Source organism: Balaenoptera ricei, chromosome 4 (genome assembly GCF_028023285.1).
Source record: "Balaenoptera ricei isolate mBalRic1 chromosome 4, mBalRic1.hap2, whole genome shotgun sequence".
In the NCBI taxonomy this organism is placed as follows: Eukaryota; Metazoa; Chordata; class Mammalia; order Artiodactyla; family Balaenopteridae; genus Balaenoptera; species Balaenoptera ricei.
In genome coordinates, this window is record NC_082642.1 from 80,443,290 (window position 1) to 80,468,791 (window position 25,502).

The 25,502-nt window shown below is 37.5% G+C and overlaps 1 protein-coding gene across 9 annotated transcripts; it reads right to left on the bottom strand.

Moving 5' to 3' along the window:
• Positions 1-4,485: 4,485 nt before the first annotated feature.
• On the bottom strand, positions 4,486-25,084 carry TBCCD1 (TBCC domain containing 1). Of its 9 annotated transcripts, none has more exons than XM_059920729.1 (10): positions 25,008-25,054; positions 24,221-24,330; positions 23,132-23,238; positions 22,303-22,681; positions 17,962-18,117; positions 14,603-14,969; positions 12,609-12,795; positions 11,969-12,466; positions 7,311-7,461; positions 4,486-4,925 (listed from the first exon to the last, which is right to left on the bottom strand). In XM_059920729.1, exons 4-9 carry the CDS (start codon positions 22,636-22,638, stop codon positions 7,332-7,334), a joined length of 1,674 nt encoding a protein of 557 aa, XP_059776712.1. In that variant the 5' UTR covers positions 22,639-22,681; positions 23,132-23,238; positions 24,221-24,330; positions 25,008-25,054; the 3' UTR covers positions 4,486-4,925; positions 7,311-7,331. The 9 variants fall into 9 exon arrangements, with proteins under 9 accessions (XP_059776712.1, XP_059776713.1, XP_059776714.1 ...); XM_059920730.1 differs by lacking the exon at positions 25,008-25,054 and adding an exon at positions 24,774-24,983; XM_059920731.1 differs by lacking the exon at positions 24,221-24,330 and having other exon boundaries at positions 25,008-25,060.
• Between the last annotated feature and the right edge of the window lie 418 nt (positions 25,085-25,502).

Consider the following 25,502-nt stretch of genomic DNA (forward strand, 5'->3'; position numbering starts at 1 on the left):
CAATAGAGCAATTTTAATAGCTGCCTCATGATTTCCAATAAGCTTTTGCTACAACTGTTACAGATAAAGAAGTTAAATGACTTGCCTAAGGTCATTAGCTAGTTACAAGTTGGTTGCAGGCAAACCAGTGGACAGCAGTGCAGACTCCTGGTTAGTAATCTGTTGTTCATTTTATTTTACTTCATCTCCCTCTGTTGTCTTCCTACCTGTACAGCTAGCTCTGTTCAAAATATACCATTTACTCTTAGCAATGGAACAAGACCAATCCTGAATCTCACGGGCTTTTCCCAAAACCTGTGGCAAGATCTTTAGGAAAATCAAGGTAAACTCTCTAAGAATGGATAGACTCTAAACTTAAATTTACCTTTGGTTTTTGGCCAACTATTCACCAAAAAAGAGGCTCTGCAAGGGATATGCCATGGGAAATTAATATCATCTTCCTTCCTTCATTGTTTCTCACACTTACTACCCTCTGCACACTTACCTGACTGACTTCAGTATATGAAAAGTGGAAATATATATGATTTTTTCCTTGCTGTCCACCTTTCCAGCAGACCAGCCAACCATCCCAAGGTTGAAACAAAGCACTAGCATTGCCACAGAACCATTACTGAGCTCCAGGGCCAAGCTCTTCTTTCAGTAGCAGACCTTCCAGGTTTCAGGGCCCAGAGAATGTTGCACCTTTACTCAATTTCCATTTGTAGAAGACCATGAAATACACTTTACGGTCAGCTGAGAGGTTGGGACTCTTGGACAAAAAATTTTGTAGAGAAGGCTAAGAAATGTGCAGGAGATTTTCCTAGAAGTTATTACAAAATTACTCTAATTGTCAAGTTAATTTTTTGAAAAATAGCCTACTAATCCAATACAGCAGAGGGGAAAATGTCTTGACTATTCCACAGGTAACAAGAACAAACTTAGTAAAATGCATTGCTTTTGCCCAGCCCATAACTCCTCTGATTAAACTGCTAGCAAGACAATGAGAAAGGGAGAAGCAAGAAAAAAGTAAAAGATAAATTATTATTACTATCTCCTTTGGCTTAGCAAGCAAAAGTTTTTACTAAGTGAACAGACCAGCTACAAGAAATAAAAGAGTACATTATTCCTACACTGGAAATCATTGAAAGTGGGGCTGTTCTGTAACAACCTTCCCTCCAGGCACGTGGATAGCCCTCTAAGGACTTCAGATGCTTTTTAGTGGGATTTTCATGGCATATTTTTCAAAAACCTCAGAGCACTAAAGACACTGTCTCATTTTTCTCCCCAAACCTTCTGGATGCAAATACGACTATTAGTTCTATTTTCCAAACGGGAAAAAAAATCAGGCGCTCACCAATTATGCAACAAGTTAACAGGTGCCTCCTGAAAAAATGCAATGGGAAGTGCCTGACATTGCCTGTGTAGTTTTTGTGCCAAGGTGGTTAGTATGCATCTAAACATGAGAAAACAATTAGACAACTCCAGATGTCAGGACTTTTTATAAGACACCTGGGTTTGGACTTTGAAAAATGTCAATGTCTCACAACAACAAAAACTAGGGGGATTGGTCTATATTAAAGAGGCTAAAAAAAAGAGGTTAATGAAACTTGACAACCAAATGAAATTCATGATCCTTGACTGGATCCCACATCAGGGGAAAAGCCAGACATGAGGCACATTTTTGGGAGCAACTGGAGGAAATGTGAATATAGTCTAAACATTAGGTATTATATTCTGATAAATTTGGGGGACCTGATAATGATATGATGTTTATACAGGGAATGCCCTTATTTTTAGGATATACATGCCTAAAAACTTAAGGCAAAAGTATAATGAAATCTGCTATTTATTTCCAAATGGTTTAGTAAAAAGAGAAAGAGAGAGAGAGACACCAGATATGGCAAAATGTAAACAATTGGAGAATATAAGTAAGGAACATACAAGTATTCATTTACCATCTCTTACTTATTCTTTTAAGATTCAATGGGCTTGAACATTTACACAGTAAAACATTAGGTGGAAAAATCAGGCACCAGAGGCTTTGCTTTAGACCTACAGTCAGTGAAGAACTAGAAAGAGAATGAAGGTATATTCCCTCATTCCCAAAGAGAATCAATTTCCAGTCCAACAATCGTGAATCACATATTTTAGAGGCAATTTTCTTAAACTAAGTAAGCAATTTTTGGGGGGAAAGGGATAAGAGTAGCTGCTGAATGAAGGGGATATGTAGGATTTAATTCATTTGATTGGTCCATCCGATTTGGCCATTTAGAATATTAATGGTTGATGCTAAATTTCACAAGACAGATTTTTATTCGAATACTACTCCACATAATCCTCTTATCTGCATGTCTTATTCCTGTGGAAACACAGAGATTAGTTGCTGGAAGGCAGAAATCATGACGATATTTACACATTACATACCTGTACAGTATTCAACATAGTAAGTACCACACATGAAGATAAACCCTTAATAAGTTATTTGGTAATTCTGTTAGAACAGAAAATAAAATAAGCATTCCTTAATCTTTTCTTCAATCAATCCCAGCCTTCTAACCACTATCATACTCACCTCCAGGTGAAGAAGCAAAAGCTTTCCTCCATGTTTCTTTCAATGTATCATTAGGTGAAAAAGTGGGTAGGCTAGAAATCAGCGTGACTGTTTACTTACCTTGGTTCCAGCTTTAGACATTTTTGGTGCATAGATTGGTTTCCCCAGTGCTGAAATCCAGGAATAGCTACAGAGAGTTAGAGGCACAGAGACATTTATACTGGGTTGGTTTCAAATCAAACATTTGCTTAGTCAAGAGAATAGGATCCAAAAATTGAGTCAGTCATTTAGAGGCTATTGATGGTTTCTAGAAAAACAATCAGGATTATGAAATAAAGGAAAGCTTCAGTACCCTCTTTAATGCTTACCAAGCCTTGCTGCCGTATAGACTTTGCTGACTCAAGACACCAAAACCCAGCCAAATTTTTCAAAATTAAAAACAAAAAAGTTCCTCTTACTTGGGCAATTTGGTTTTCTAGCAAGCAGCCACCTTGAAATCCCCCATGTCTTTTTTTCTTCAAAAGAACTTGCAGGAAATGAGTCAAAAAAACCACCCTCTAATTCTGAACAGAAGTGAATCATGTTCCAAAGCAATAAAACTGACATGACAACTAAAGGCAATGCATGATCTTGTGTTTGGAAAAAAAGTCAACACAAGTGACATTTTGGGGATAATTAGAAAATTTTAATACAGTCTATATATTAGGTACTACTACTGTGCCATTGTTAAACAACTTCCTGAATTTAATCATATGTACTATGACTATGTAAGAGAATGTCTGGTTTTAGGAAATACATGCTAATGTATTTAGGAGTTAAGGTCCCAGATGTCTTCAACCTACCCTTAAATTGTTGAGCAAAAATAAAATAGTAACACTATATAGAGGGTTGGTAAAGTGAAAGTGGCAAAATGTTAACAATTGGTGAATCTAGACAAAGGCATGTGGGAATTTACATTCCTGCCACTGTTCTTTAAGTCTGAAATTTTTTCAAAACACACACATACCACCCAAGAGTTCCAGTCCACAAGAAAGGGTGCTACAATGTGTAGCCCGAGAGACAGAAAGTTACTGTGGAAATCCTGAATTTGTAAAGGTTTAGATAAGCCTAACTTGCCACCTGCTAGGTGGCATTTCTCTGCCATGATATCATATTGGAACCTGTGTAGGGAACAGTTTTTGGTGCTTAATATACCTCTGATTTTAGGAATGAGATTACATCTTACTGAAACTCAAAGAAACAACAAATCAACTGTTCTCCATTTTAATTTTCCTGGTCAAATATATTCTTCTCAAAAGCCCAACTTCCTCATCTTTCCCCTTAACAAAGCCTCCAGCAAATATTTTTATAAATGGGATGCCCCTAAAATATATTTTGGTCAGCCAGAAAATGACAAATGTGCCTTGATATGAAGACTGTTGAGTTACAAGGTATTAAGTTATATGCTTAGTTTTCTGAACTTTATAAACTTTAAAGAAAGTATCTAATTAATACCATTAATTTCATTAAACAATAGCAGTTTCCAAAAAGACACTTCTATTATTCCAGTGTTTCTTTATTTGGTAATGCTCTCCTTGCTTGAATTTCATCAAGCAAGTTTAAAATAAAAACTCCAATTATAATTAAAACACATTCTGAGGGTTAATTTTCATTTTAGAAATAAGAGATCACGCGCTTTTAGATATAATTACTAACTAAATGGCCAAAGAGCATATGAAACAATGTTTATCAGCAATCAGATTCATTAAACTGGTAACTGTTTTCTTTATCTTAAAGAACATAGCTTTCCCATCAAATGTAAACTTTATTTTGATATAACATCACAGAATGACATTGGAAATCTTTTCTAAAATTAAAAGTAAAGCTTTATCTTTTTATTGAAAGGAGAAGATTACTTTTTAGAGTTTGTTTATTGAAAATTTGAAGCAGAAAGTGAAATGAAAAATAAAGATTTTATACAATTTCATTGTTGCATACTTTAAGGACTAAAATATCTTTGTATAAAATCTTTCCTGCTATATTTATACTCCAAAAATCATACTTTCATTCCAATTCTTTTCTAAAAGGAGTAGTAATTTCCTTTTAAATAGTTACAAAGAACTATAAAACCTATGCTCAATCACTTTAATATTAACATATATACAATGCCTTCATCAACTTTTTCATTTTAGCATCACAAAATGAGCCTTCTGATGTTCTATAAACTATATGTTTATATAATAGAAGTTTAGCTAAAATTCAATGTAAACAGTAGCAAATGACATTGGAAGGAAACTTAAGGAAAGGTCTTCTATAGGAAGAAAAATCCCCAAAGTCTCTTAAGCAGCAAGAGCACCTTCCCAGTTTAGTTTCAACATGTGCACCATCTTGCATTCATCTTCATGTTTCCAGGGCCCTGAATATGAAAAAAACAAAACAAAACAAAAAAACTAACTTTCTATCACCTTCGTGTAAAAACAGGAAAAAATCCTTTTCATAAAATCACATAAATCGGTCAGATGATAATTTAGAGTGATAAAATATGTGAAGTTAAAAGTTAATTACATTCCTTTTTTCTGAGGGTCACATTAGTTCATAATAGAAGAAACGAAATTCATACATAGACATAAAGTAGCAGGCTGTGGGGTTAGTCTAAAGTAAGATCTTATCCTCTTATAGTTCCCATTTCCTTTGTATAATCTTCAACAGATTTCCAATTCTTAATCTCAGTATTTATTAACTAAATATTGTAAAATTCTTTTTTTATAAAAAGTAATACACACTTTGAAAATGTAAACAATGTATAAACAATAAAGAATAAGTTTACGCAGCTTTGGAAAACAGTTCAGCAGTTCCTCAAAAAGTTAAACATATGATCTTGCAATTCTAATCCTCTGCATAGTATACTGAAGAGAAATAAAAACATCTCTACACAAAAATTTGTACACGAAAGTACATATAGCAGCATTATTCACAATAGCTAACAAGTGGAAGCAACTCAAATGTCCATCAACTGATGAACAAATAAAGTGCGGTATATCCGTACAATGGAATAGTATCCAACCATAAAAAGGAATGATGTACTGACACATGCTACAACATAGATGAACCTTGAAAACATTATGCTAAGTGAAAGACGGCAGACACAAAGACCACATGTTGTATGATTCCATTTATATGAGATGTCCAGAACTGACAACTCAAGCGACAAACAGTAGGTTAGAGGTTGCCAGGGACCAGGCGGCAGAGGAGATATGGGGAGTTGGAGGAATTGGGAGTGACGGTCAATGTATACGGGCTTTATTTTTAGGGTGATGAAAATGTTCTGGATTTGTTAAATGGTGATGATTGTACAAACTTGTGAATATAATCAAAGCTGCTGAATTCTTCACTTTAAAAAAGTGAAGTTTATGGTATGTGAATATCTCAATTAAAATTAAGAGTAAGTTTTCTCCTACCCTAGACACCCAGTCTCATTCCTCAAAGACAAACACTGCTAACAATTTCTTTATATCCTTTCAGAAATTTTTAAGGCATATAACTAGCATAAAAATGTGTGTGATTTATCCCTTTCCTTTTTTCAAACACATGAGGCAACATTTTACGCCCCCTGCCAGCTTTCACCGTCACCCCCTAGAGGTCATTCAGGATCAGCACATGCAGGTGTGCTTCATTCCTTTCAAAGACGCATTCCGTGGCATGGATGAATCAGTTCATTATTAGGCACCTGCCCTCTAATGGGGAGCATTTGGCTGGTTTCCAGCCCACAGCTATTTCAAACAATGCTGAAATGAACATCTCTTTTATATGTATGTATGTATGTACTTATTTATTTTTTATTGGAGTATAGTTGTTTTACAATGTTGTGTTAGTTTCTGAACATCTCTTTTAAACAGATCTTTACATTCATGAATGTATCTGTAAGATAAATCTAAGAAGTGAAATTGCAAAGTCAAAGAATGTGTGCATTTTTAATTCTGATTTTGTCAAACTATCCTCCAAAAAGGTTGCACAAATTTACACTTTCCCCAGTGGTAAGTGAAATGTCTTATCAGTGTTGTATACTATGTTTTTGATCCTTGCCAGTGTGATAGATGAAAAATAGTATCTTACATTTCTTTAATTTTAAGTGAAAGTGAGCACCTTTGTGTTTGTAAGTATCTTTCTGTGAACTACCTATTTATGTCCTTTGTGTTTTTCTATTGTTAGTCTCTAAAGATACTTTAAAATAGCAAAATAAGCTAACTTCTATTAAAAAAAAAGGAATACTATGTATTTGGATTAAATAACTTCCAATAAATTTGCCTGTATCCATGTTCTCTTCTATTGAATCTGTAGGTCTCCTAGAGTTTAGTATTCAAATCTTCATTTGGATTAATTCTGGTAATTTATTAATGCCCATATGTACAATTAACAAAGATTAGCTAATTTATTAATTGATTTATGTGTGGGATTATGGGAAAGAGGAAAAATGTGTCAGAAAGGGTAAGACTAAAAACCATATATGGGGAAGTACAGAACAGCTGTGGATGGTACAACTTGTGCCAGGCAAGAGACAAAAAAGACAAATTTGGCTATTATATTTGCCTATAACTCTACAGGCTCCACTTGAATATTTTGCTTGGCCTTCTCACTATAAAATGTAGTATATATGGATATGTAAAAATCTGTATATGCTTGTGGGAGCGGTGGAAAAAATCAGCAATAGTTGGTAACATAATACTCTGTGTGTTTTTTTGGTATGCTTGTAAGATCTCCCCCAAATAATTTGTGTTAAGTGCTCTCCATTATAAATGCCTACCAGTGTTTTGATGAGGAAGTCTTATCCTGCTGCTTGTTTGGAGCCTGCTGCAGGGGGCACAAGACTGTCCAGCTGCTGACGATGTCCTGTATTAATCAACCACTCATAAAACTTGTTTTCCACAAGTACCTGGAACTGCTTCCTTTGATCCCTAAAATTGCAAAAAGAATGTAGCAATACTAATTCATATTATTTTTACTTCAAGTGATTATAAAATACTTCAATGGGATAAATGTTAAATTATTTCTAGTTATCCATTTGTTCTCTCTGAATAACTGCTCTGTTCAGCTCTATACACTGAATCATCACCACCACCACCACCAAAAAAAAGATTGGTCAGATACAATTCCCTCTTTGTAAAAACTTATCAGTAATTATATATTTTGTTCTACTGTGGTTATTCACTCAACAGATATTTACTGAGGACCAAGTGATGCTGGGTAGTGTTCTGACTGATGAGGATAAATGTGTAAAGAGAAGAGAAATGGCCTCTGTCCGGGCAGGTTCGCACTGCATGATTCTAGAGGGCGCCATTCACATTGTGACCTATGTAGTCTGTGCTCCTTGTGGACTGAATATTCTAGTAGGGGAGATAGGTAATAAATAAAATAAATATGTATATGAACTTAAGTAGTTATAAGTGCCTTGGAGAAAAATAGAGCAGAATAGGGAAATCAAGAGTATTTGGAATGCTAATGTAGAAAAAGGATGGACAGAAGCCTAAGATGACACGTAAGCAGAGATCTGAATGAAGTGATGGATTAAGCAAAATAAATATCTGGAGAACATTCCAGGCAGAGGAAACAAAAAGTGCAAAGGCTCTAAAGTGAGAGAATATTTAACATGTTCAGGATAAGCAAGAGAAGAAAAGCTCCTGACAGCTAGGAGCTAGCTTGGCACCATCAGCTAGGCCTAGGTGTAGCTGGGATCTGGCCTGCTGCTCTTCTGTTGAACGTAAATAATCCCATAGCACACCAACAGGAGACAAGGCCACTATGGGACAATGCTAGATCAAGGCAAAAATAAACTCATTCCATAATCATATGTCAGGTCCAGACAAAAAACAAAACCATTTTGTGGTCCACACCACAAAAATGACCAAGCATCACCCTTTCCTGGCTAATGAGTGACCGCTGTTTCTTTACAATTATAGTTTTAGCCCCTTTATTCCTCTCCTCTGTAATATAAAAATTATTACAATACCAAATCATAGAATTACACTCACTTCCAGATTGCATCCAACCCACAACAAAACCTTGCTTCCTACACCCCTCCCTCAAATCACCTAACACAGCCAAAATACAATTATCAGTTCTTTTAAACACGCTTTTATGGAGATGAAACTAGTTCTCTCCCTCCTTGTAATGAGTAATAAAATCCAACTTTATTCTACAGATACGTTCCTGGTGGTGTTTGGCTGGACGGCAATGACTAAGTAACACTGTAATATGGTGGGAGGGAAGTGAATGAGGAAAAGAATGGCAGAAAACGAGGCAGAAAGGGCCTGGTAGGTACTGTGAAGGTTTTATATTTTATTCCAAGTATGATGGGGACCCATTAGAGGGGACAGAGCAGGGAAATGACATCATCTAATCACTTTAAAAGGATCGTGTTGGCAGTTTCTTTTCAAATTATTCAATAATTCTTCTGTCTTCCCATGTTCCCAAAGTTAAATTGCATGCTTTTGCTGGTTTCTAGTGTTATCACGGATCTCATCACTTGAATATGCTATGATTCAGAGTCAATATTTATTAAATGCTTACCACATTCCAGATTCCACACATGTGTATAAGCTTTTCATATGTGTAAGAAAATCTAGCCATCTAAATACTAGCAGCATCCAAACAACAGAATTGCTTTAAAAGAACGTTCTTCCAATGATCCATTTTTATATCACATCGGTATAATGATTATATTATATATGACAATAGTTCACAGAAAACAGTAAAGACACTAAGAACCCAGGTTCTGGAACCAGGCTGACTAGGTATGAATCCTGGCTCCTGTGTGACTTTGGATAAATTACTTAAATCTCTCGGTTCCTCAGTTTCCTCATCTGTGATAGGGAACTATTAGGAAGAATAAATGAGTTAATACATAGACGGTGCTTAGAACAGTACTTGGCACACAGTAAGTGCTCAATACATATTACCTATTATTATGGTCATCAGCACTATTCTGCTAAATTGAGAATGACTGATCTGTAGTATTAGTATCCTGGTGGCTCAATCCACGAGATACAAACCAGGTGGAATGTTTGTAACAGATAACAGCAGTATTACTACAGTGGATTCCCAGGTAAAGCATGAGTTGTGACTGTTACTGATGTTTATATTTTTGGCAGGTAGCAACTGTTTTAAAGAACCTAAATGCAACTATGTAATTATATATTATATACCTGCTTCCTTAATCCATATGCCACAAGAATGCATCCAGAAAATACCATGGCTGGATCAAGTCTTTTTTCAACAATTTCTCTTACAATGAAGCTAATTCTAACAGGGCAGGTCTCAGATATTGTGGGTAAACAATCTCACCCAGAAGATGTGTCTCACAAACTCATCACTAAGCAGGGTGCCTATACACGGTACAGCACACACCACTACAGTGTCTTACACACACATCGTTACTATAAGTTATCTTATTAAACTTTTATATCAATCTCATCAGGTAGAAAATATACTTTATATATGATATAGCTAAGAGCCAGACAGGTCAGATGACACATTCAATGTCACACCATAAGTGGCACGATCTGTACTAATTCCTGAGTCAGAGTACTTTCCACTACAATATAGACACAGCTATCCAAAGAACAACACTAATTTTAACATCTAATAAAACCAAGACATCTAATTAAAATAAGCATTTTTACTTACACATCAAATCACAGTTCTGGATCATCAGAAATAGAAACATTTTTAGGATGGCTAATCTTCCAAGATAATGACAACCAGAAGAAACAACAACAAACAAAAAGACTGATACCAAGCAAATGGAATCCAATTATTAAAGTAATAGTTTTTCTAAGTCTCAAGGACCAAGACATTATCAGAATATAGGACATTTCATGTAAATATCCTCCAAAAGAACTTGATACCCTTTTCTCAAACCAGCTCCAGCTCCCAAATGGACAATGCTGTAGAAGAAGCACCCCTCCATCTTTCAGTACTATGTTTCCTCTCCTAATATCTCTAACAAATAACATTTAATTAAATACCAAAATACTTGTATAGACAATAATTACTTATTCTGAACATCCACTACTTTTAAGTTGTACATGTTATTCTGTCCAGAAGAAAACTGGTCAAATGTTTCTAAACTGGGCTCCAATTTTTGGAGTCATCTTTAATTTTCTTGTCTTTTTTACAAGATCTTGCACCAAGTCCAGCCTCCTGTCAAAGTATTGCTGGTCTCCACCCCCATCATCTCCACTCTAGTCCAGTTTCTTAGTCTAGAATATTGTAATATCACCCTGACTTCCCTCTTTCAGATCTAAGCAGAGGATCTTCATATGTGCCAATCACATTTTTTAATCTGCCATAGCATCTAATAAAGTGGTTTGCATATTGTAGGCATTCTATAAATGTTCCCGAATAAATGAAATGGCTTTCATTCCATTGTTCAAAACCCTTTTATGGCTCCTATTAATTAATTCCACTTAAATCTAACCTTTATTGCCTGATATTCAAGATTCTACATAATCTGGCTCAATCTACCCATCCAAGTTTAAATATCATTATCCATATCCAGAATCTTGTTTCAGCAACTGATTTCCAGGATACCTGAAGTCTGCTTCTGCTTCCACATCTGCTCCTCTAGTGCTGTTAAAAGTATTCTGCCCAACCCTCACTTCTTCTCCAAACTCTGCTCATTTTTCAAGGTCCAACACAAATTCTATTTTCTTCATAAATCTCTGACCACCCACACTGATGTTTTCTGAATCTTTACATATGGTTTATATATAGCGTGTCCCTGGCTTCCAGAGTTCAGAGATCAAAACCCTTGAAATAAAATTTTGTGGTGGAATAATAAACTATAACCATCTACTATCACAAGCATGTTATTAAAAATAAAATATTTTAGTACCCCCAAAGTAAAAAGTAATTTCAGAATAAAAGACAGTATTCTAAATTGACTAAATTTAGCATTATTTTAAAACTGTATTTATTTTTCACATTTTACCATGGATTAGGAAAACTCTGACAAAAACTGGCATTAGTCCATGGACCAGCATGGACCAGGAGTCCACCCTTGCAAGTCTGCCTGTGGAGTGGTGGAGCCAGGAAACCTGTATTTTCAACAAGCTCTTTGCATGATCCTGATGCACAATGCAGTTTGAGAACCACTAGTATACTGCAGAGAAGTAAATTAAAAACTAAAACCAATCCATTTATGATTGACCTTATATATGATCTTTCATTCATTTAAGTCTTATATCTGTCAGTTAAACTTAAGCTACTTAAAAGAAAGGAGTCTAATACTTGAGTATCCACTTGCTCCCATCCCCAACCAAACTGTGCCTGGAATACTGACTTTAGTGAAAGATACACTATGTCTTTCTGATTTCTTTAGCACAATTATAAACATGTGCAGATTAATTTGCTTTCCCATGGAGTTTTACGTAAGACAAATTACTACTTTTAGAAAACACTCACTTTGTCAAACGAGCCTCCTTCACAGTTTTCTGCCAGGTCTGTATCTTTTTCTCTCTTTGGCCCAGTGCTTTCTGATATGCAGATGGAAGACCCCCAGGTATCTCTGTTGTGTCCCCTTCCATTTCAAAGGGAATAATAAACACATAGAATTCACACGGTGCTAAGAGTCGGAAGACACTTGTGCTGCTGTTCTCTCTGCACACAATCATGGGATTATCCCAATAGTTAGGCACTGTAGCAAGGCCAGTCCTGGCCATGTGGTCCTCCAGCATTGGGTAATGGGTATGAAAGGGGGCAAAAGTTACTCTCTGGTTCCCAGACAGAATAAGTGGGCGTGTAGGCGTCAGAATGTGAAAGATGCAACCTGTTGTAGAAGAGATGGACAGACGATGGCAAACAGCAATGACTTTAACATTGTCACAACTGTGGAGATGAAGAGCAGTCTGTACAGGGCCCAGGATGAAGGTGCTATTCCTGCACTTCTCAATTGTCACAGATCTGAAAAATGAGGTAAATTCCTCTGAATAAGAATATGATAAAAAATATCTGACTACAATATTATTCTCTGATGGCAAATAAAAGGACAAATCCTGGTCCAAAGAAAACGTCACAACATCAAAACACTATGAGGACTGCTTACCGTAAGGGAGACAGCAGATATACAAAAGTCTCGTTGCAACGATGAATCTTTACATGTGCCCCCACCAGAGTATCTGAGCTCTTGGCCAATGTCTGCTTGTAAACCTGGCTCATCACCACCAGGCGGTGCATCCTAGGGGCCACGTGAGTATTACAAGCAATCTTAGCTCTTTTGGTCGTCCCTTCAACTATTTAAGAAAAATATATATAAATGAGATTGTTTCAAAGAAAAACAATCAACCATACGAGGTTACACATGTCTACATGTATACATGTCTAAAATTAGACCCATGTGAGGTTTAAAAAAATGTTAGATTTGGGTGTTGGGTATGCTATATTATTCTCTGTGCTTTTCTGTATATTTGCAATATTTCAAATTTTTTTGTTTTAAAAAAAAAGGTTAAACCTACAATCCATTCAACATTGCCTGTAGATCTAAGATTTTTTCATATCTACCCTTTAACTTAAGTAATGTGCCTAAGGCCATATGGCTAGTAAGTAGCAGAGCTGGCCCAACTCAAATAGTATCTTCTCCAACCAGCCTTAATTTATCATCACAACTCTTAAATAATCTCTTTAAATTGCCATAATACTAATTCTGAACCCCTCCTAAGTTACTTACCACATCATTCCATGAATTGTATTTGGGTTCACCTCTTTACTCCCAGGATCATTACTAACTGAGAGCACATCTTCCTGTCGAACATGGTGCCTTAAACACAAACTCACCCTCAAGAAATCTGTGCAGGCTGACCTCCTAACACAGTCCCACCATTACATCATTGCCTTCTCAGACTGTACTTCCCAGAAAACCATCAGGATACCCTTGTAAAGAAAATTGGCCAAATGTGGAGAGGTCACATAGTATGCTATTCTTCTTTTAAAACAATTCTTATTTTTTCCTTTTATTAGAAAAGTAATATATGGCTACTGTAGAAAAATTTTAAATACTAGTAGTAAAACAAGATAAAAATTATTTGTAATCCTACTATCTAACATGTTTTTGTATAATCCTAAAAGGTCAGATGTCCTTTTTCCTCCAGTGCCTACCCTAACAACATTTAAAAACTTACTTATATTCTTTTACCAACATCAAGAATTATGTAGTATCTCTCCTGTATATTTGTAGGAGCCTTACATATCTGAGAATCTGAGCTCACGCTAGAGCAATAGCTTGGTTGCATATAAAATACTTGGATCACTGTAGATGTTGCTCAGCCATTTTCTGGTTTTCAGAATTATAAACATTTGCTACGAAACTGATTTTTTTTTTTTACATTTGCACGGAAACTATTTTTTCTTTACCTTTGAAACTCAGAGATTGTGGAAGTATATTCTAGTTTTTTCCCATTAATTTTCCTTGGCCTTAATACAGGTACCTACTTCTCTTTAAACTTCTATCTGGGCCCCTCTTCTCTTAAAACTTATACTTGGGCCCGAAGAAGTCATACAGTACCTGAACCTGTCCCTTTAGCCATCACTGGACTGTATCAGGAATAGAAACATTTGCAACCAAAGCGTAATTCTCTCTACTATGAATTTAAATTTCCAATTTAGAAATAGCTAGTCTGCTTGTGTCTGTGTAGCTAAAAAAGAGCCTCAACTTTACACCAACGCTATGAGGTTGTAACTATGGAATGGCCAGTTTCTGGTAAGGTGCATAGAAAATAGGAAAGCTTCAAGCAAATGAGCATATGAGAGTGAGAAGGGAAAAAGAGTCAGAAAAGAGAAGAGCAGAGCAAAGAAAAGGACCGACCGAAGTTGGAGTTTCTACTAACTGCAACCAAAATAACCTGGACTAATAAATCAACTCTCTCAGACTGTGGCAGCCTTGAGAAAAAGTCATATACAAAAGAGATGTTCCCTTTTTCTGTTTCATAGTAGCAATATTTTTTAGGTCTTCCACAAAAGACATGTGATCATTAATACATCAGAAAACACTAGGTTCCTTAACCTGTCATTCAATTTAATATAGATTAAAATATTAATAAATACCTTGGTGAGCCCAAGCCAATTTCTTCCCAGACTTGAGGCAAGCAGATGTACCAAATGGATTCCCAGTTAAACAGGCTCTCAACCAGGCTTCCAGCTTGTAGAAAGAAAAGGCCTTAGAGGTCTTTGAGAAGCCACTTTCTGCATGCAGTGGTTGCCACAGTGCCAGTTCATAAAGTGGATATATCTTCCTGGCTCCACTTACTGTACCTTCAATAAGAAAGCTGAGTGCTACAACAGCTTCTCGAGAGACTAGACTACTATGGGTCGAATGAAATGATGCAGTGAGTTGTTCTGGATCTACAAGCAGTTCAAGGAGATCTGACAGATGATCACAGACAAAAGCTTGGTGACTGTAATCATTCCAGTTCTAAAAAATATCAAAAGAAAGCACTTTTAACAGAACAATGAGATTGAAACTCATTGTTTCAACAGAACAGTAAGAACTGAGACTTTTATATTTTAATTATTTTGTATTTATACTTTGCCTCATCCTCCCAAAAGCATTTAAAGTGGCTATATAAACCTTATAAAGATTTTCTGTGCACGTAATAGGTATAAACAGATTCTCTCTCTACCTTAGATAATTCAGAAGTAATACTAGTAGCTAACCCTCAGTGTGTGCCAAGCACTGTTATACAAAATTTAACATATTTAAAACTAGCAACAGTCTTAGGATAGATGCTATTACCATGCCCATTCTACAGATGAAGAAATGGAGACACAAAAAGGTTAAGAAACTTGCCCAAGGTCACACCGCTAGTATTAAATAGTCTAAAAGTTTCAGATCAAACATAAAAATAACAGCCTCAGACATTCATTTCATGAAGCACTAGGTTTCTTTTTAATTTACCTTCTCAAATTACAGAAGGAATTTCAAAATCTAATGAAACAAGGCAACTGATCTTACAGTAACCAGATTTAAGAGAAGTTATAACCTTGGGGGCTTCCCTGGTGGCGCAGTGGTTAAGAATCCGCCTGCCAATGCAGGGGACACGGGTTCGAGCCCTGGTCCGGGAAGATCCCACATGCCGTGAAGCAACTAAGCCTGTGCATCACAACTACTGAGCCTGCGCTCTAGAGCCCGTGAGCCACAACTACTGAGCCTGCGTGCTGCAACTACTGAAGCTCGTGTGCCTAGAGCCTGTGCTCCGCAATAAGAGAAGCCACCACAATGAGAAGCCCACGCACAGCAATGAAGAGTAGCCCCGCTCGCCGCAACTAGAGAAAGCCTGTGCGCAGCGACGAGACCCAACGCAGCCAAAAATAAATATAAATAAAATAAATAAATTAAAAAAAAAGAGAAGTTATAACCTTGGGAATAAGCTTTGAGTTGGCAGACGTACCAATAACTTGGCTTATTCATTTGACAGATATGTGATATGAGCAGTGTTAAGTGATGAATTATGCAAACTAAATAAGACATAGTTCCTGTCCTCAAGGAATTCAGCAACTATGTAGTGAAATGACAATATAAACAAATAACTATAACACAATGGGATGAGACCTATAGCAGAGATCTGTAAGATGTTCTATGAGCATGAAAAGAACAAAGAACTCCATTTGGGGAAAACAAATCTTAGTGGAGCGCTGTTTGAGTAGATTCTTGATTGATGCCGGTAGTTATGCAAACAGATCAGGGGAAAAAGCATTCTAGGCCTAGGGAACAGCAACCAAAGGCCCATAGGAGTAAAATCACCTGCTGTGTTCAGAGAAATGGAAGTTCTGGGTGGGGTGTAGGTGGGTGCAGGGAGCATGCTGGTAAGTGGCAGGTAAAGGTAAAATGGTAGGCAGGGACCATTCACGAAAGGCTCTGTATGAAATACTAAGATATCTGGACTTTATTTTGTATGCCAGAGACAAAATAAACTATTTCGTAAATAGCTATACCATTTTTCTCTTTAATAAACTCTCATCTGGACGCCAAAGAGCATTTCAAAGCAGAGCTGTCCACAGCCTCACCTGCTCTTCCTCCCTCTTGCTGCATCTCCCTCCCCCACGGTAAGTAGGCCTAAGAAGGCTCCAAACAGTACAAGATGAAAACAACAGTGACAATGAGAATTCACTGATGGAGTTCTGACAGGAGATGGATACAACGGATCTGTATTTTAGAAAGTCCAGTGTAGTAGGTGGGCTATAGATTAAAAGCAGGGTGACCAAGTAGGATCTAATTATAGAAATCAAAGCAAAAAAAAAAAAGAAAAATGACATTAGGGCCTATATAGCGGAAGAAGAAGGATAATTTTTTTTTGGCTGCACCTTGAGGCTTGCAGGATCTTAGTTCCCTGACCGGGGATTGAACCCAGGTCCCCGGCAGTGAGAGCACCGAGTCCCAACCACTGGACCGCCAGGGAATTCCCAAAAAAAGGACAAAATTTTAAAGAGTTATTTTGAAGGCAGAATCAGTAAGACTTGACAACTAACTAGGTATGGGTGGTGATAGAGAGAGCATGGGTGGCTGGTGGTAACTTTCACTGGAACGGGGAATACAAGATAATTCAAGTGAAAGGAGATTCTACTGTAGGGACATACAGTCATCTCCCAAACTGAAGTACAGGGAGACCTCATCAGAACTGGAACTGGAAAGCCATCTTGAACCTGGTTCTCTCTCAGGTCTCTCTGCATGTTTGTTCCATTCTCTTCTTTTTCGCAGAGTTGCTAATCCCTCATAACTCCAGGTCACTCACAGATGTGGTAGTTATTCTGGTCCCAATGCCACATGAGCTACCAGCAAATACCTATCACCAACTGGGTAATTTCTTCAATCCCTGGGGTACTGATTGGGCCAGATCATCATTTCAAATCAGACCAATTTCAAATACATACCTAGGAATGGGTTATGCTAGTCAAGTGTCCATCCCTGGTCCAATCAGTTGCTGGGAGAGGTCATGCAATAGCACAAACTAAAGTCACCATATACTTACTGGTGCTTACGATACAACAAGTCTTGTGCTATATATTACTGAATTCTCACAGCCATTCAGAAATAGGCATTATCATCTCCATTTAGAGAAAAGAAGCCAAGCTAGAGAAGTTAACTGAGTTGCCTACAATCATGCTAAATCAAATTCATTAACATTTGCAAAAATGGGAATGCTAGTAAGAGAAGAGTGAACGATTTGCCTGAAAATTATCTAAGTGATTTTTGTGTCGTTGAAGGAACTGAAATCAGTTCTCTATCTTGATTAAGACTGCACATATTGATTTTGTTTTATAATTAGGAAAAGAAAGAAAAAACAAAACAAATCAAGCCAACAAATCTCTGGCTTATATAAGTAATTCAAAGTAATTTTTAATGAAGGCAAACTGTCTCCCTCACAAATTGTCCCTTTCAGAGAAAGAGATCATAATTTAAACAGTACCTTATTATGACAACTGGATTTTTCAGTCAGGTCAGGAGACTGAGATCTGTGTCTGGGACTAGGCCACTCTTCTCCAATCAAAGATGTCCTCAGGGAGACCTTGTTTAACTGTTGTATATATAAGAAGAGCAGAAACCGTAGGGTGTCCACTGAAAGCTGTCCAAGAAGAAAATAAATGATGAACACATGTCTTAAAACAACATCAACCACTATTAGATATAGTAACTAAGTAAATATAGTAAAAGAAATTCACAACCTTGTGCTGATCCTAAGAAGACAAATGTGGAAATGTTGCTAGCATTGGATATGTATGTCTCTGATACCCAGATGTAGGAGTTTCTAAAACTAATTAAACTGGAGTCACTTACTTTCTCAGAAAGCTATGTAGCATCTATGGCCATAGTCATTCTCTCCCAAAACTGATGAAGTGGAAAGGATGAAGTACATACTTTTTTAAAGTATATTATTTCAGAAGTTTAAAATTACAGTTAAAAAAAAAACCTTAGTAATCTGAATGAACAAATAGATGAAAGAAAGGAAGAAGGAAATTTAATCAAGACACAGAGGTTAGTTTAACCTGATCACAAACTTATCAAGAAAGTTCAGGATATCAGTGCAACACCTGAAATTGTACGTAATTTTTTGGTGTATATGCATTTTGTGGGGGAGTAGGCCTCAGGTTCTCATCAAATTCTTAAAAGGGTGTTTGACTTAAAAGAAAAATACTATTGGTCTGACAGATGTTAGGTTATTTCTTGTTTGAAGAAGGGTGTGGTTTGAAGCTCAGGATTTGAAGCTCATGATTATCCTCATATACCCATTCCCATACACATACAAGAGAGGCAAAAAAGTGAAGTAATACATCTGGGACTACAGCTATATTCACCCTGACTCCCAACATGGCTAAAAATCAGTATGCCTAGGGAACTTAAAAACATGGACTCTCAGGATCACCTAAACCTACCAATTCAATCAGCTGTCAGTGTGGAACCTCATGAATCTATATATTTTAAAAAATTTTTACTTTCTTAATTAAACTTTTTGAGGTAACTGCAGTTTCACATGCAGCTGCAAGAACAGAGAGATCCCATGTACTTTTTATCCAGTTTCCCATCTTGTAAAACTATCATACAACAGCACAGCCAGGGTATTGACACGGATACAGTCAGGGTACAGAACACTTCCATCCACGCAAGGTTCCTTCATGTTGCCCTTTTATAGTCTTTTATTCATGTGGCAGTCCAACACAGGGCATCTGGTTGGACGAGTCTCTAGGCTGCTGTCATCTAAGCAATGACTCAGGGATCTAGCCATCTTCTGTCTTTTGGAGCCACTATTATACTAGTGGCTCCACTTCCCACCCTACCTCACCCCTTCTTTAGCCCCTAACCACTGATCTGTTCTCTATCTCCATAATTTTGTCATTTCAAGAATGTTACATAAATGGGATCATATAGTATGTCACCTCTTGGGATTGACTCTTTTCACTCAACATAATTCCCTGATTTTATACATACTTCTATTTAACAATTATTTGTTATATTATCATTATTCCTTCATATACCTGCCTCTCCATGAGACTGTAAGATCTTTCTCTTTTTCATTTTTATATTCCTAGTAACTAGCATAGAAACTAGTACATAGTAAGCACTCAAAAAAATTGGAGCTTCTTGAAGGTTTTATTCATCTCTGTATATACAGCACCCACTACTGTACCTAGCACATAGTAGGCACTCAATAAATGTTTAATTAATGAAAACTATAATGCCCTTCTCCTCCTGGTTGCTTGCCAAACTTTTTTTCAATCTCCAAAACCTTGTTTAGATATTACACCATGTGGTAGAGACAGGCTAGATGCTAACGAAATGCCTTTCCTTCCTGAGCACACAATTAGATGGCATTTCCCAGCCTCCTTTGAAGTTACATATGGCATAACTGGGTTAGTCAATGGAATGTGGGTGGGTTTACATATACCGCTTTTAAGCCTCCCGAAAACTATCCCAAAGAAATGGAAGTGAAGGACTCAGGCCCTAGTGGGAATGGCTGTGGCAAACTGTATTTTATTTGCAATTGTTCACTTCCTCATCCTCCAAGAGGCTTACACGGCCCTTCCCATGGCCATGGGATTTCCCTGCCTCCTGTGAGGTAGTTTACCTCCCATCTTATTAATTTCAGGCATGGACATGTGACAAAGCTTTTGGCCAATGGAACAAAAGTAGTTGTAGTTTATGTCACATCTGAGCAAAAGTTTTAAGAGGCATCAAGACTTTTCTCCTGTTCTGTTGCTCTTCCCTTCTATCCCAAGAATAGACATGACCTACACAGAAGCTGTTTCTTCAGCCTGAGTCTCCAAATGGGCAGACACATAGAGCCACAGCCTGGAAAAGAGCCATAGCTAAGGTGCAGCCTAAATGTAAAATAAGCAAGAAATAAACCTTAGTTACTGTAAGCCACTGAAATTTCATTTTTGTTTGCTTTTAACCTAGTATAACAGTGGCTCCAAAAGACAGAAGATGGCTAGATCCCTGAGTCATTGCTTACATGACAGCAGCCTAGAGACTCATCCAACCAGATGCCCTATGTTGGACTGCTACATGAATAAGAAATAAACTGTTATTGCACCAAGCCACTAAAATGCTGGGATCACCTGTTACTGTAATAGCCTACCCTGATTAATATACTTTCTCTGTGAAGTCTTTCCTTATCACCAGAATTAATCATTCTCTTCTCTATTCTATTTCTGTACTTTATGCATACTTTTATTGTACATTCCATACTATTAAATAGCATTTTTTAAACTATAGTCGATTTACAATATTGTGTTAGCTTCAGGTGTACAGCAAAGTGATTAGGTTATACATATATACATATGTAATATATCTATATTCTTTTTTTTGATTCTTTTCCATTATAGTGTATTACAAGATATTGAATATAGTTCCCTGTGCTATACAGCAGATCCTTGTTGTTTATCTATCTTATATATGGTAGTTTGCATCTGTTAACCCCATACTCCTAAATTATCACTCCCCCTCTTCCCCTTTGGTAACCACAAGTTTGTTTTCTATGTCTGTGAGTCTGTTTCGGTTTTGTAAATAAGTTCATTTGTACTATTTTTTAGATCCACATATAAGAGATATCATATAATATTTGTCTTTCTCTGTCTTACTTCACTTAGTATGATCATCTTTAGGTCCATCCATGTTGCTGCAAATGGCATTATTTCATTCTTTTTTAAGGCTGAGTAATATTCCATTATATATATATATATATACATACATATATATATCACATATATATATCAAAATATATCACATCTTCTTTATCCATTCATCTGTTAATGGACACTTAGGTTGCTTCCATGTCTTGGCTATTGTAAACACGCTGCTGTGAACATTGGGGTGCATTCATCTTTTCAAATTAGAGTTTTCTTTGGATATATGCCCAGGAGTAGGATTGCAGGATCATATGGTAGCTTTATTTTTAGTTTTTTAAGGAACCTCCATACTGTTTTCCATAGTGGCTGCACCAATTTACATTCCCGCCAGCAGTGTAGGAGGGTAACCTCTTCTCTACACCCTCTCCAGCATTTATTATTTGTAGACTTTTTGATGATAGCCATTCTGAACAGTGTGAGGTAATACCTCAACGTGGGTTTCTTTTTTATTGGAGCATAGTTGATTTACACTGTTGTGTTAGTTTCTGCTGTACAACACAGTGAATCAGTTATACATATACATATATCCACTCTTTTTTAGATTCTTTTCCCATATAGGTCATTACAGAGTACTGAGTAGAGTTCAGTGTGGTTTTGATTTGCACTTCTCTAATAATTAGCGATGTTGAGCATCTTTTCACGTGCCTGTTAGCCATCTGTATGTCTTCTTTGGAGAAATGTCTATTAAATAGCACTTTTTTACACACCAGCTTCTCCTACTAGTCTATGAGCTCCATGAGGTCAGAGCTGCTGTTCGAATCATCTTTGAATCTCAGCATATAGCAGACGCTCACTTAAAAAGAGTCAGGTGCTCGGACTGTAACATGTCAGCAGTTCATAAACACTCATGTACCTCAACAGTTTTAATGTCAATGAAAATATTTCCCTCTTCCAATTACAGGGCTTCTATAACATTACTGCTTTAAAAATAAGTGAATAAGGATTGCTAAGTAAGGACTAATTCACTAAATATTGCCAAACTGGAACTGCTAAAACTTAAATGGTGCTTTGGCATCACATGGTCATTAAAACCTTACTGCACACTGTACAGCTAGTACAAAAATTTTAAATAGTTTATTTCCCAAAGTAATTAAACACACGTACATGTACACATAAATCCATACCTGATTTCTTTGCTTTTCGACTTCATCCTCAGACATGCAGTTGGACAGAATCTCAGACCATTCCAGGCGCTCCTTCGGTGTCTTCACTGCAAGACTATCAAATATTTCAAAGTAAAGCCATGCCAGATCCTTAGCCAACTGCAGCTTTCCGCACGCAATGTGCCTCCATGTAGACCAGGACAGGCGTGGGTAACCTCCCTCTGTGGCCCGGGTTCGCACATAGGTGGATATCTTCCTGAGATAGTGAAGACTGAACTTGGATGGAGGGGGGACCTGCAAGGCGCCCACTATAAAGGGTTCTGCTTTCACCCAGAGGAGAACTCCGGACTGATCCATATTATCTCTAAGGACATCTGTGTGAAAAGGCTTCTTTGCATACCTAGGAAACAAAGTTTCTTCACAAGCTAATTTGAAATAAAACTCATTTACACATTTTCTTGTAAGGTGACCCCTCCCTTAACTGTTTTTATTTTTTTTTATTTATTTATTTTTTTTTTTCCTTAACTGTTTTTAAATGTACTATGTCAATTTAAAAAGTGGATCTAGTTCATCAAACAAAAGCAGAATAGATTTTTGGTCAGATCTCATTATAATCTATTTGAGCAAGAAAAATATTGTGATAAAACAAAACTATCTCACTTGAGTTGTTCGAAGTGGTTGTTCTAGTAAGAGTGTGTAAACGCATGAGGTATGAGATAGATGCCTGCTCAGGACAAAGAAAAGAAGAAATGGGAAAGAGCCATCCTATCACCATCAGAAATCTTGCTCTATCCTGAGGGGACACACTAGTCAAAATAAGGGAATAAAATTTCAAAGTCCAATCACTTACACATAGAGGATGACCGATTAAAGATCTGGACGTGTTAGCGGATCATATGAGCTCAATATGAAGCACTAGCACAGGGTGGCAGAGAAGAATGCTCAGGTAAGTGTAGGCTGCAAAAATAGATCAAGGAAAGTCAAAGCATCTTTAGTCTCTGTAACAGTGAACCTGCTCTGGCATATTCTACTGTCCTTAGTTCAGATGCAATATTTTTAGATTTTGTTTGTTCATTGTTTGTTATAACAACAGTACATGATTTTTATGAAATATTTGTTAAATATCTAAAAATATAAGGGGAGGAAATCATCCACAGTCCCACCACCAAAGGGAAACTCGTTAATATTTTACTGTACTTCCTTCCTGTCTTTTTTTCTACACAGGTTAGATATTAGTTTTTGAATTGTCATAGTTGTGATAATACTATGTATTCTGTATTATTTTGTAATACAATTTTGTCTTATTTTAAAAGCTTAATAGCACTCTAAATAAATGTACCCCAGTTTATTCAACTGTTCTATTTTCAGACATTTCGTAGGTTTAAGATTTTTCACAAAAACAAGATAGGCAAAATATTGATCATTGTTGAAGTTGGATGATGAATACATGGGGGTTCACTTACCTATTCTACTTTTGTGTGTGTTAAAATTTTCCACTAAAAAAGGTTTAAATGTTTTCACTTTTATAAATAATGCTATAATTACCATCTTTCTGCATATTTTCTGCATTATGATTAATTCCCAGAGAAAATTTTCAGATGTGCATTTGTGAAATGAAGTAACTGAGATTTCTGAAGCTCCTGACATACATTACCATTGCTTTCCAAAATGATTATATCAAATTGTTCCATCAATTTGATTATATCAAAATGTTTTATTGCTATTATGTTTTGCATTTGACTTTAAGAAAATTGTGCTTCTTTTGGGAATTCTCTGTTCAAAAAGTAATTGACATCAATTGAGTGCTTACTATGTGCCAGGTAGTATTCTAAGTATTTCATGTTCTTCACCTTTCATCTGGACAACCACCTGGAGATACATATGATTATCCCCATTTCCAGATGAGAAAACTGAGGCTTAGAAAAGTTAAGGGACTTACCCAAAGTCACATACTTGAGTTGGCAGAGCCCTGGATTAGAATTCAAGTCTGTCTGACTTGAGAACTGTGTTACTTACAAATGTATTTTAGGAACCCAGTTTTGGGAGAATCTGGAAAATAGGAGTGAATCCAGAAGAGAATTACCAGAATGACTGGCCTCAAATGGAAGGCCACCTAAGGACCAGGTGTAGGATCATGGAAGCATAAACCCAAAAGAAGGGTGTGAGAGGGTAGATGGCAGCTGTCTTCCAAATTGGGAATGGCTTAGCGTCCCTCTGAGTAACACCAGACAATGAAAGTTCTATGAGGAAGACCTTAGTCCGCTCCAAAGTGAAAATAGGCTGCTCTGTGATATACTGACCCCTGTCCCTGAAGTTAGCAATCAAAAGCCAGAACCTGGGGATGAACCCTCTATTCTAACCACGAAACTAGAGAGGGCTAAATTCGTAAACATAAACTGGGGCTCCTTCCCTCTTCAAAAGCTCCCCTGGGATGCGCTGGGATTCGGCTTATTCAGGCAGGGGGACCGGCGTGAGGCCCAAGGCGGTCCTACCGAGGCTTCGCCGCCACCTCGTCCGCTCTCTGGGGGTAGGACGCGGTCCAGGATGGGACTCTGGGTGGGCCGCCCGAGCGCGCCCCGATCGCACTTCGGGAACCGAGAAGCCCCAGCTGATAGAGTCCGTAGAGGACCCAAGACCTGGCGAGCGCGAAGGCGGCCTCCCCAGCCCGAGCCCGAAGCGTGACGGACTCCTCCCTCCTTCCCCGGCGCCGGCCCGCGCGCGGTTACCTGCGAAGATAGGGGCCACCCGGCCGCACCTCCCAGCGCGCAGCCGCGCCTCGCCCGCCAGACCGGCCCGCGCGCGCCGCTCACCCACTGCGCAAGCGCAAGGCCTCACACCACCGAGAGCTGGAGGACAACGTTGCTAGAGCGACCCGGTACTTCTTCCGCGGTTTGGGAAACAGTTGGCTGAGGTTGGGGGTTTTTGGTGCTGGAACGTGGAGCGAGACCCGGCCGCTCTGTGGTGTCGCGCCTTTCTACTCAGGGTATTAGGAAGTTTTCCATTGCTCCACAGAGCTGTGGTCAGCCACTAGCTGCTGGTAAGGTCAGCACGCTTTAATCAGTAACAATAATGATAATGACAGTTTACATTTATAGAATGCTTACTGTGGGCTGGGCACCGATTAAAGAAAGCACCTTTACGTATCTTATCTCAGTCTTCCTAAGAGCCCTCTAAGTTAAGTACATTTGTTTTACTGATGAGGACTTAGAGAGGTGAAAGTA